The sequence below is a fragment of the Pocillopora verrucosa genome, chromosome 4 (assembly GCF_036669915.1).
Source record: "Pocillopora verrucosa isolate sample1 chromosome 4, ASM3666991v2, whole genome shotgun sequence".
Lineage (NCBI taxonomy): Eukaryota > Metazoa > Cnidaria > Anthozoa > Scleractinia > Pocilloporidae > Pocillopora > Pocillopora verrucosa.
The window spans coordinates 23,542,047-23,554,263 of record NC_089315.1 but is presented as its reverse complement, the minus strand read 5'-3'; the positions used below and the strand labels follow the sequence as shown (position 1 = coordinate 23,554,263).

Below are 12,217 nucleotides of genomic sequence, written 5' to 3'. Positions count from 1 at the left end.
TGAAAGAAACGTCGAAAATTTTAGCGAAATATCTGATCTGTTCGACAATATCATTTCTGAAATTTGCAGTAAGTATGACATATCATTAACATTATTGTCGCGTGTTTGTCACCGGAGGGAAATTTTCCAAATGATAATCAGTAGGAAAGAACCTCTGTCACATTATGGTTGACTCGCTTCAACATGATCATGCTCCTTGCCGTATGGCAGTCGAAATAATAAAATCACAGCAAAAGTTTACGTTTCTATTTCTGATTTGAATTTAATCAGTTCTGGGAAGGAAGCTGAGTTTGCTCCATGCTGTATTTCACAATGGTCATTATATTCGCTCTGAAAGTTCACTTATCATCATCTTCGGTGTTGATAGAGGGAGGGGAGGGAGGGGAGGAAGAGGGTTCTGGCTGCACTGATCAGGTTGTGCAGCAATGACCGTGAGGCACGCACATAAGCAGATCCAATTCGAGTTATTCTCTCCTTTTCCTCGCGCTTCATGAGACAAGAAAAAGAGGAGCCTGCGAACGAGGTTAGTCTATGTGCAGAATTAGGACACTTTTGTTATTTAGACTAACATGATAAACTTAAGGTTGTAAATTTTTCAGAAAATGAAAAGTCCGGGCGGGATATGAAAAAGAAAAAATGCTATTTAGTTACCATCCCACGTTCAAGGTACCGAATCTTTGTATTAATGTTTCTTTACTATTGAAGAAGTGTAAAATGGTTTCCGTGTTTACATAGCCTGATGTAAACACGCGGGAGGTTGGGAGAACACGAAATAAGCGTAGGAAACCACGACGCGAAGCGCTTTTATAAAATAAATAATGAAAGAGGAACGAAAACCGTGTTTACATACGCTCATGTAAAATGGTTTTATGGCCAATCAGAGCGCGCGTACTATTTGAATTTTTTTATAAAAGCAGATGGTGAAACGCTCGAAACACGCGAAAGATTGAAAAAACACCAAGCAGTTTGTACGGCGTGCATGTAAAGATGCGGCGAGAAATTATCCCATTCCCTCGACGGCGCCTCTTTATTTAAACCACGGCAAAGACGTAATATTAAGTAAACATGGTTATTTGAGTCTAAACGATAGGGTACAGATAGTTTAGTCGGGAAGCAGTTCTATTCACCACGGCTTTATCTCCTCTTTTGTAGGATAACCACATGTAGCAAACTTCAGCGGTTTAAGGATTGATAAACGAGTTATGTCAAGTATAGTAATGTTGTGGGCACATAATAAATGTGAAAATATCTAAAAGAGGTGTGGAGAGATTTAATCTCCTAAAAGGAAAAGTCATTATTTATTGCCCGACGAGAGGGTGTTGGAGGATTTTTGGGAATCAGTCGTCGCTAACAGAGTATTAAGAGGGGACTATACAAAATTGATTCCCAATGAGGGGGGATTACTAAATACTAAAGAACCCGTGGGGGAATCAGGTAAATTTCATATTGACACAACTGAAATCCTACAAGCCTCTCCCCCCCCCCTACCCGAGATAAATAGGGACCGGTTCCTAAGATAAAAACCCTCCACTTATATGAATGTTCCATTTCTAAAAGAGCAAAGTTATGAAAGGAAATTGAGTCGCAACCCTCCCTCAACATGACACGAGTTTCCCTGGACAATTCGTGGCTACACATTTTTACATATGGGTGGACAGGAGTACTTGAGTCTTGTCAAGAAGAAATAATATTACGCGGCGAGGGTTCATACTCAGACCTTTCGACCTAGATATCGGATCTCACGTTCCGTGCGGACGGAAATGCGCAGACAGGTTGCAAACTAATCGGTGTTCCCTGGGCATGCGGTATAACATCCGTCCTCATTGTTCCCAAATGAAGAGACAGACACTAATGACAGAGTTCATCGAAGTTTCAAATTCCCATACCTTAACATCACGTTCTCAATAACATAAAGAGGTCATGAGGACTTAAAAACCGTCTGTCACTTTTTCGGCAGCAATCCTTTTCAGAGCCATTCCTACTTGGACGATAAGGCTACAAGATCAACGACCTTCTCTTTCAGGTTTACGCCGGTTGCTGTAGAAAATGGAGAAGCTTTTTGGACTCGGATTTCCGGCAAAGATTAAACATTGTCATTTTAGCTGTGAACTAGCTTTTAAAATGAAGCAAACAGTTCCAACTTATCTCCGAAGAAGCGGGCCTAAGTTTGATGGAGCGATATCACGGCGTGTGCTTCACAGCTTATTGAAATTTTGATAAGGTTGAAAATTGAAACTTTGCTGTTTTTTTCAGATTCTCTTCATTAGGTCATCGGAATAGCTTAACCCTTTAACTCCCGTGAGTGACCAAGACAAAGTCGAGTTTCTCGTTACAGTACCAAGGCGACATCTGATGTCGGGGAATACAGAAATATAGTTAAGGGGATTATCAGTTGATCCAATACGAAATTCTCAAAAATAATATCATACGAATTTTATGGCAGACAGTAGGAGAATTATAGTGGTGGATACTGCCACTCGCTAGGTGTGGCTGTTTAAAGAAAGGCTTCGTACAGAAATTTAAATAAAAATAAAACAAGGGGCCGACTAAAACAGACTTAAACGTGGAAATCAACTAATCAAATCGTAGAAACAACTCACTAAACAACTTAATAGAGAGATATTTGCATAGATAAATCAATAGAGGTCAATAAAACTGACAATCGGATGTTGAACTGTCAGTTCGTTACTCTCAAAAAATTGGACACTGTCCAGCTCAGGGTTGGCATTGCGTGTTTGGCGCTTAGCCGAATCATGTCATTTTACGTGTCGGTATTTGGGCTACTGACCTTAAATAGACCCAATTTACAATCCCCTCTTTAGGAACATTTTGATAGTTGCATTTCCTGACACAAGGACACAGGCAGTTCTCTTTATTGAGTCGGGACAAGCGCAGCTAAACTGACGACCAAAATGGTGAACCTAGGGGAGATTTTTCCTGATTTCCATGTCCGCACCAGTGAAGGCGAGCTTGATTTCCACAAATTTATCGAAGGATCGTAAGTAGAAGTTTGGAATACTTTTTGCGCACTGTAAACCCTTTTTGAATTTTTGTTCTCTGTGGTGGTCCACAAGTCTAGTGCCTAAAGTTTTTCTGTTATCTTTTATTCTCCGATCTACCGAGATCTAATTTGACGTTTCATCTTGCAGAACTGACAAAACAATTTCAGCTGGCTGTTCGTTCTAGTCATTCATGATCTTTTGTTGGCTCTGGCCAGCACAATACCGTTTGCGTTGTTTACATCGAACGCGGGTTATACATTTCAGTTTAATCAAACCCATTTCGACTTTTGCACGAAAGATGTCAGCACATGCGCGAAAGATAGAGAGAAAGAAATGATTTGAACTGTCTTGACATGCCACTCTTACAATTCGTATTAGTTATGGGTTGTGTTGTAAGGATAGTGTTCCATTAATTAAGGGGGGCTCTGTTACGTCAATTTGACCTATTTTCGTGATAGGAAATATTTGCAATGTCATTTCCCGTGGAAAAACGAACGCTCGACGTCTGCATGAGCCAAGCAGAAGCGAGGTGTGTTAAGGATTTATAAGGACTGCGAAAGATAAATAAGAAAATGTCAATTACTTGCACAATGTTATGAATTCAACTAAATTAAGCCATCAGTCAAACAGATGATGAATTATCAATTACTGACAAGTAACTAATTAAGGCAAACAAACGGTGACCTTTTAGGTGGATGAAGGTATACAAAAAAAAAAGACTTGTTCAGTATGTAACAATCCGGGCTATGTTTTTCCAAGGGATTACATGTGTTTCTGAGCCCTTAACAATATTAAAAGATTTGAAATTGAGACAAAAACAGGAAGGGCGGCCCACTTGTATGCTCTTTAGTGAGTTGTTAAAGAACACGTGCTTACACAGGCCCTGGCCTCCGAGAGGCTACTTGGAGACTAGTGAGTATCTATTGTCGGGGGGGGGGGGGGGGGGGGGGGGGGGAGATGGGAGGGTTTTGGGGGAGAGTCACATGGTTTTCAGTGGAAAAGAAGGGGGGGTGGGTTAATCGTCGTCAACAGAATATGATGATGGGGGAGGGGGGGACTATAGGGACTAATTGACCGCCAATTAACTGCCAGTGAGGCGAGGGGGGGAGGGGGGGTTACATGAGGGGACGCAAATCGTCTGCACTGTAAGTACATATCAAGCTCAGTAGGTGATTTAATCCCATTTTAATCCCATCCGATCTCAAAATTTACGAAAACTTCATTATTCTTGTGAAAAATGATAGCCGTCTTATTGAAACTTGATGACAAGTATAAGCCGGCAAAGAAAACAGTGCAAAAGCAATTATCTGTCAGATCGATGTCAGCAGCAACAGGATTATGACACCTTACAGTCCCCATACATTTTCTTAGACTAAAAGTCTAAGAAAATGTAGGGGACTCTACGGGATACTTACAGTACAGACGATTTGCGTCCCCTCATGCATAAGAATATTTCAGGGTGGGATCATAAAACTTGTCATGACTGAGCCCATTCCTTCCTCAGAGCTTGAGGGTTCAAGTTAGCTCCCTTCCGGAATCCAATTTCCTTCAGCCCTACCGTCAAATAATACGACAAAACTGAAACTAAACTACGCGTTTGGCGCAAAAAAGCGCACGTCAAGTGCCGTGCAGCTTGTTCGTGGCTTTACAATCCGCGAAATAGGAAATTTGCATGTGATAAATCTCTGCTTCCATGGGCCAAGTGCCGAAGAAGTCATGGGTAAAAATAGTTGCAGAAGCTCAAGGTTATACGGGAAAAAATGATATTATAATAAGAACTACAACATCATATAGGCTGCGAATTCCTTATTAGTACGATGCATCATTGTAGTGCACTGTTGTTACTCTCGATAGATGGGCCATTTTATTCGCTCACCCCGCCGACTACACACCCGTGTGTACCACTGAGTTGGGCTGCTTGGTTGGAATGATCCCAGAATTCACCAAGCGCGGTGTAAAGCTCATTGCTTTGTCATGTGATGATGTTGACACACACAAGGGATGGATGGAAGATATCAAGGCCTTCATCAAGACCAGACCTAATGGACTTCCCTTATCCGATTATTGCCGACCAAGGGCGTGAACTGGCTGTGAAACTGGGAATGGTCGATCCTGACGAAAAGGATGCTCAAGGAATGCCACTTACTTGCCGTGCGGTAAGTGTTTTGACCGTGTTTCCAAATAAATACGCGTTGGCAGAGCGGTTTTTGCAATGTGTGTATGATAGAAAGATCCGAAATAGAGACCTTTTCAAGAAAATTGAGGACACTTTTCCCTCAAAGCGCTCCTCATCAACTTCACAAGAAGTATAAGTAGATATCAGTAAAATCTCAGTAAAACAAACCCTTGGGGCGGGAGAAAGAAATTATACTCCTAGTTGTTTCATGTTGCCAGAAACTTGGTTAAGCTCCGGCTGTCTTTCGAATCAGTCTAACAGACACTCCACTGAAAAAACATTGAAACCTAAAAAGCATAAACCATGAAACGATGAGACCTAATGGCATTATGGGAAATGTTCGCACAGTCACGCAATCAACGCTATACTTTTTAATCATTCATGAAAATCTTTGTGCACTACAATTATTTTCTTTCAGGAAAGCACAGATGAAAAGCCGGTAAGTTTCATCTTTCATTACTTACGCTTTTTAGAATCAATTTCTTTTGCAATCGAGTGTATCTTCAACATCAGCCATGACCACGAATTCTCATGATTCTTTAATAATCATTCAGTTGAAGGTAGGAATGGAGCCATCAAGATTTCGAATAAATCAATCAAGCAAAGCGCGAGATTCGTGAGCCAAACTGCATCACTTTCCTTGAAGTCACCCCCACCCGCCCCACCCTTTCCCAAACAGACGCAATCTCATTCCTTCCTTGATGTGGTTCACATTAAGGACCGGTCATTATTTATTGCGGGGGGGGGGGGGGGGGGGAGGAAGTTGGAGGATTTTGGTCGTGTCAAATAAAATTACCTTATCCCCTATTAACCTCTGTAATGACCTTATGATCCCCGTAATTAGCAGTAAATTGGCAGTCAGTTTTCTATAACCCACCTTAATAATCTGTTGGCGACGCTTCTCCTCCCTCCATTCCCCCTGAAAACTGTTTGATCCTTCCAGATCTTCTGACCCCCTCCTCACCCCCTTCCCCCGAAATAAATACTATCTGTTCCCGTAAACTGACATTTCCAACCATACGGTGTACCTTTATCAGTTTCCTTTTGCTTCTCATAATGTTAAAGGTGTTCGTCATCGGACCAGACAAGAAACTTAAGTTGTCATTCCTGTATCCCGCCTCGTGTGGACGGAACTTGCAGTAAGTCAAGTCATTAATCCTTTACACCCTTACATCAATGTGCATATTCTCCATACTTTCTCTAGACAATTCTAAGAAGCTGACAAAGAGAATTTGTTTAAAAATCAAGAACTTCATTAGTTGGTGACCTTTCCCTTTAATCTCGTGACCTTAATGTGTGATTCAGAGGTGATATTGTGATAAGAAATTAGATGCTGATCAGTCGTTGGGGTCAAAGGGTTAAAAATTAAGTCTAAGCCACGCCCAGAGTGGTCTCTGATTCACGATTTCCGACAAGCACTCCTTACCGGATCATTTGGGAAATCACCCGAGAGTACCTGGCTATTTTACTTCGCTTGCAGTGAACTATTACGTGTGATAGACTCATTGCAGTTGACTGCCACAAAACAAGTGGCCACTCCTGCAGACTGGGAGGTAGGTTGTCTTTATTGAAAATGTAGAGCACTTGAGGTATTTGAGAGGCTTGATGAGTTCGTATACATTATTTGGCATTAGATGCATTTGCGGGCAACGAAAAAAAGTTACAATTTACGTCTCTCCTAACTTGTTCCCTAAAGTTTGTAGCTTGCTAGTTTGTAACACTCAACCGATATCTGGGAGGCACGGGTTGAATTCTACTGAAAAAACTCACATGTTCTTGGCCGCCATTGAATACGGTTTAAATGCAAAGAATAATTTATCACTTGGATCGATAATCGTCGTAGTTTACAAGTACCAAAATAAAAACAACAACAACACAGCAATACATCAGGGGTGGATCCAACATTTTTTTCTCAGAAGGGGGTACGCCTTTAATGAATGGCGTAACTTACGGCTGACGCAAACATATTATGAAACCGAATGACGAAGAATAAAGGCCTAAGACTAGGCAAAAAGATAATGTGAAACAGCTTAGAATACATGGTGAACGCTAACGGCAGGTTTTCCATAACCGTGTAGTTATATCGGAAAGCTGCAGGTCACCTCAGAAGGGAGGGGATGCACATCCCCTGTACCCCTCTCTTAGATCTGCCCACTGATATTTTCTGACAACCTCGTTTCCAAAATCCATAATTTATTTAACTACAATGGCTTTTCTGCCACGACGGCAAGGCACCCGCCTAAATAAACTGGCCTCCTTGTCAGTTACTATGTTTGCATTGAAGTGAATTTATTATTTTATCACTTGACCTTTTTCAGCCTGGCAAAGATTGTATGGTTCTTCCCACGGTGAAAGATGAAGATCTTGAGAAACTATTTCCAAAGGGTGTCAAAGTCAGAGAAATGCCCTCAGGTAAAGGGTACATGCGGTACACTCCTCATGAACAAACAGAGTAGAACTGAATGTGAATTAAAGCTTGTCAGTTGTAACCAAACAAAGTCTCGTGTCTTTTACTGACTCATTTGCTAAGATACAGCGCGATTGATATAAATATCTCTTATTATATATACGGTTTTCCAGCACGTAACCATGCTGCGGTTGTGTTCTGGATGGCGAAACTTGAGCGACTGACTCGTTCCTTCCGAAGAATAAGGGAACAATCTCACTACCGAGCTGTCAACTGCGCGATTCGATTTTAAACAATGATTCTCCAGTTTTTTTACCCTTTAATTCCCAAAAACAGACAAGACAAGAAAAGAGAAAAAAAATTAATTTAATTTGGTTAACATCCGCGGTATCCAGTTTAAAATTGAATCAATTTACATATGGTGGATGTCATCGTTGTAGTTTCCCTGGCCAAAATTTGAAAGATAAAAGACTTAAAAAAGAAAACTATGAGGCCAATGGTTTTTCCGGTTAGGTTAATGGACACCTGAGGGCGTTCCCCCCTTTTTTTTTTTTTTTGGCGGGAGAGGGGAGGGCGGGAGGAGGTTCAGGACATGCTCGAGACGGAACTTATAATTTCTCATCCTCATCCGAGAAGACTTGAATTTCTATCCATTTGCAGACGTCATAACAATGGTAGCACATTCTCTTCAGTTATTTTGAGACCCTGAATGTTGGTCCAGTCTAGGATTTAAAACCCTCGATCTCTCATACGAGAATCCGGCGCTCTACGACTTGGGCTAATCAAGCGCGTCAAAATATTTTAAAATTCTCGTCTGTCTGTGACCCTTAGATAATTTGCTTAACCCTGTTCAAGGACGTAACACACGCAAAGAAGTTTTTATTGACTCCAATATTTCATAATTTCATTATTTAAGCTTACCCTTCGAATATTTATAGAGGCTGGTGTGGTTTTTTAACTATAGATTTATATTATGTTTGTAGACGTAAATTCTGGATGAAGAGCCAAACTCACGGTTTGGAAAGCCTGAATAAATCATTATCATTACTATTATTATTATGGTTGTTTTTATTATCATTATCATTAAATGTACACACCTCTTTTTAACCTCAATACCTCGCTACTATGGTGAGTTAGATTTAGCTACAAATTACAGAAAAGCGACTTGCCTTGAGAGATATTTGACACCAATGATGAACGAATTTTTTTTTTTTTAACTGCAGAGCATCAGTACTTTTCCTCTGTTTTATTATCATTTAATATTTTGGTAAGTGATCACAAACTTTTGCCCCGCTCCTTGCTTAACTGATGCATGAATACTGCGCTTTGATATCGTTACTGACAAATTATCTTTACAGAGCTAATCGAATGAAAAAGCGAGAGAGACACCCAAACTTTCGGTCATAAGGTAGAAAAAAAGAGTTTAAATCGAAAACTCTTTCTTTACTTTGCAACGAACGAACTAACGCAGAAAACGTTTGAGTAAGTCCTTTTCAACTTTCTTTTTCTTTCAGTTGTTAAACGATCTTCACTTTTGGGCTGGTTCGAACTTTTTCATTAAGAATTTATAGAACTTCATTATGACTTCCTTACGACATAGACCTAGCTTTTTTGGCAACTAGGTGTTGCTATTTCAAAAGGCACATACCCTTATTTCCCATAACACTTGGGTTTGTTGAAAATCAAATACTGCCAGTACTAAACTGCACGAGGGACGGACGAACTACCTTACTGCACTACTCAGAGCAATTCGCGTTCAAATCGACTCTACTTGTACGACGAACATTAATGTTTCGTTGACTGATTTTTGATTTTATAAATTAGCTGATTGACGTTTGATTTTAGCCTTGACAGTCGACGGCGCAATCATTTTAGTAAGTTTACCTTGGGATCTCAGTTGTGAAAGAGAAAGTTCTATTCCACGTTAGCTAACCTGTAGTTTTTCTGCTGACCTGTTTGTTTCCCGTTTCGCTGACCTGTTCTGCAGTAATTTTTGACTGGATAACACCACAGAAGTAAATAATTTTTTTTGTAATCATTTTGATTTTCAGTATTGTAATTATTTACTTTCCGCATGTACTTTCGTGAATCGCTGGCTGTTAGATTTCTCATGAATTATGTATTGTCTCTTACAGATCGAATCAAAAAAAAAAAAAATATATATATATATATATACATACGATTCGTATCCAATCAATTAATTACTCGATAGCCATCATTTCATCTACCCCGCATCTAATCGCCACTAGTTTTCAGGCTTAGATGCAGGTTCAATTTCCCCATGGAATGTCTCTGTCCTAGTCAAAGTGGACGGAAGCGGCATTTAATTGGATTCGAAGGCGGCGTTGAACTGAGCAAACGATGGAGCTGACATGGATCTCGTTAGCGTCTTGTGGCAAGTAGTCTGATGGGATAGCCGATTTAATTCTGTGTTTAGTGATGTACAGGATGCTGAACGTGTAAAGCCATCAGTTCGAGTTTCTCGGGAGGTTTCCTTCGGCAACGCATTCTTGGAGTTCATGGGGACTTTTTCTTGGACACGATGCACTGGCATGGCTGCATTTGCTGGCCGCTAGATAACTTGCGGCTTTTTCATCCTTAACATCTCCAGCAAGGCGTTTCTAAAGCGACGGTCTCTGTAGCAATATAGCAGCGGATTCACGATAGAGCCCATCTGCATAATAAGTTCTGACACTCGAATGCTAGTGCTTGTGCGTAGGGTTGGGGAACTGCTGACAACTATACCTGGTACGAACGAAATTACCAAAGCGAGGGTTAACAAGGCGGCTGTCTTGGCAACTTTGGTCTCGAGCTTTGCTTGAGCCAGAACTGTCACTTGAGTTATTTGGTTGATCTTGCGTTTGCGCACTTCGATGTATATCTTGACGTAAAAATAGCCGGTTGCTATTAAGGAAACTGCACCGCAGATGCTCGCGAAAAATATCCACATTTCAACGAACATGAGGTCCAAACCAGCAGCTTCCAACCCAAAGGGCGGTAAAGTCGTCAATATTGCCCCCATCCAAACTACTGTGGCCAGCGTTCTAAGGCGGCCTCTTGTAACTTTCACTGGGTAGAGCACTGTCTTTGTTATGGCTACGAACCTCTCCCAAGCAATCGCTGTCATGTGATAAAGTGCACACCAGGAGGCGCAGTACATCAAGTACACATTGACAATGTCTAACGTGCAGAAGTATGTCACTCTACGGATGGCGAGCAATACATCGAGACTAGCGGAGAAGGGCATCGTGAGAGTTCCCACCAGGAAGTCTGCACCGGCTAAGCTGGACAACAGCACGTAGGAATGTTTGGACAGCTCCTTTCTTACTCTCACCGCTGTGAATACAAGTGAGTTGAGAAAAGAAATCGAAAGACAAGCGAACGATTTGACACTCACTAAAATCCAAGGGAAGGTGGTTGCATCCAGATCAAACGTCAAGTCTGGTGATTTGGGGCAAGCATACAATGAGCTTTCTTGGTTCACCACGGTAGTGGAATTCGTCCACGTTTCTGTATCGTTCAAAACCATGTTGGTGTCGGTATCACTCTCCGAAGAGCAGAACGCTTGTTTATCAATGTTAGCTTCTCTGTTTGCTCAGTTTAAAACATGTCCCGACAGCGGAGTAAAATATCTTATATATACACATAGAGCAGAGAATGAACTCTTACCAGCTTCCGTGTTCCTTAACTCTGCCAAAAGAAGGGATTTCCATTTGCTACAAAGGGTTCTGAATCGTCAAGCAAACTCATTGTATTCTCCTAGAAAACTATTATTTTCACGATCATGAAGGAAATACCACATTGGAGATGGGATCTACGACGGAATGAACCGATCCAATTGTGACAAGTCCAAATTTAATTCCTTGAAAAGAAGACCATTATATCTGTAAAGTATAATGGCAGATGAATGTTGAATTTGGTGCTATACAAAAGCTTGTCGCAATAAGCCAGGTGGGAAAAAGAGCCGGATTATTTAGGACCAAATCATTAAATACGGAGAAAGGAACAGTCTACAAGTAAATCCAACCAACCAGTGCTCTATTAAACGAAATGAAGACCTGTACACTTCATTATTTGCCATTGAAATTCATAAAACAATAATATTTCATGGTTTAAAAAGGCCCATAAATTTGTAATTACTCTTGATAAGAAATTCACTGCAACTCGGTCTAGCTATAATGCTTGACTTTGGAAAGCTCAATAGAGCTCGCTAAGATCTCTCACAAATGCATGTAATAGTTGCAAAATACTAACAATACAAAGTGGGCGAGAAAAATTATAAAATTCCAGAAAAAGAGAGGAAAAGATGAAAATTCTACCTGTGCTTGTGTTCAATGAAAAGATCTTTTAGCTATTGTAGCGGCAACGAACAGATGAATACACCATAAGTTAAATAGAGTTCAGAATCATTCGTATGCAATTTCCCCACTTGTTTAGCGTTTCCTGTCTGTCTAATTGGACGGTTTTTTATTCATTTATGGTTGTGACTCTTTTGAATCATATGGCTCAAGTTCTTTAAATGTAAACTTCTCATCAACAATGATGTTCTCGAACAGAAGACTAAAATGCTAAGAAAGTTATTAGCATTGCTCAATAAAAAAAATGACAATTTTTAATGGGATTTAACCATAT

At 40.6% G+C, this 12,217-nt stretch overlaps 2 protein-coding genes across 2 annotated transcripts; one reads left to right on the top strand and one right to left on the bottom strand.

Annotated features, from left to right (window-relative positions):
- The first annotated feature begins 2,744 nt into the window (after positions 1 to 2,744).
- On the top strand, positions 2,745 to 7,676 carry LOC131774976 (peroxiredoxin-6). Its single transcript, XM_059091075.2, is given in 6 exon segments — positions 2,745 to 2,998; positions 4,857 to 5,052; positions 5,054 to 5,158; positions 6,244 to 6,317; positions 6,659 to 6,731; positions 7,497 to 7,676. Coding segments are annotated over 6 exon segments (672 nt in total). The 5' UTR covers positions 2,745 to 2,912; the 3' UTR covers positions 7,635 to 7,676.
- A 2,481-nt stretch (positions 7,677 to 10,157) lies between these two features.
- LOC131774991 (trace amine-associated receptor 9-like) lies at positions 10,158 to 11,114 on the bottom strand. The gene has a single exon (XM_059091089.2). It carries the CDS (start codon positions 11,112 to 11,114, stop codon positions 10,158 to 10,160), a length of 957 nt encoding a protein of 318 aa, XP_058947072.2.
- Positions 11,115 to 12,217: the final 1,103 nt, after the last annotated feature.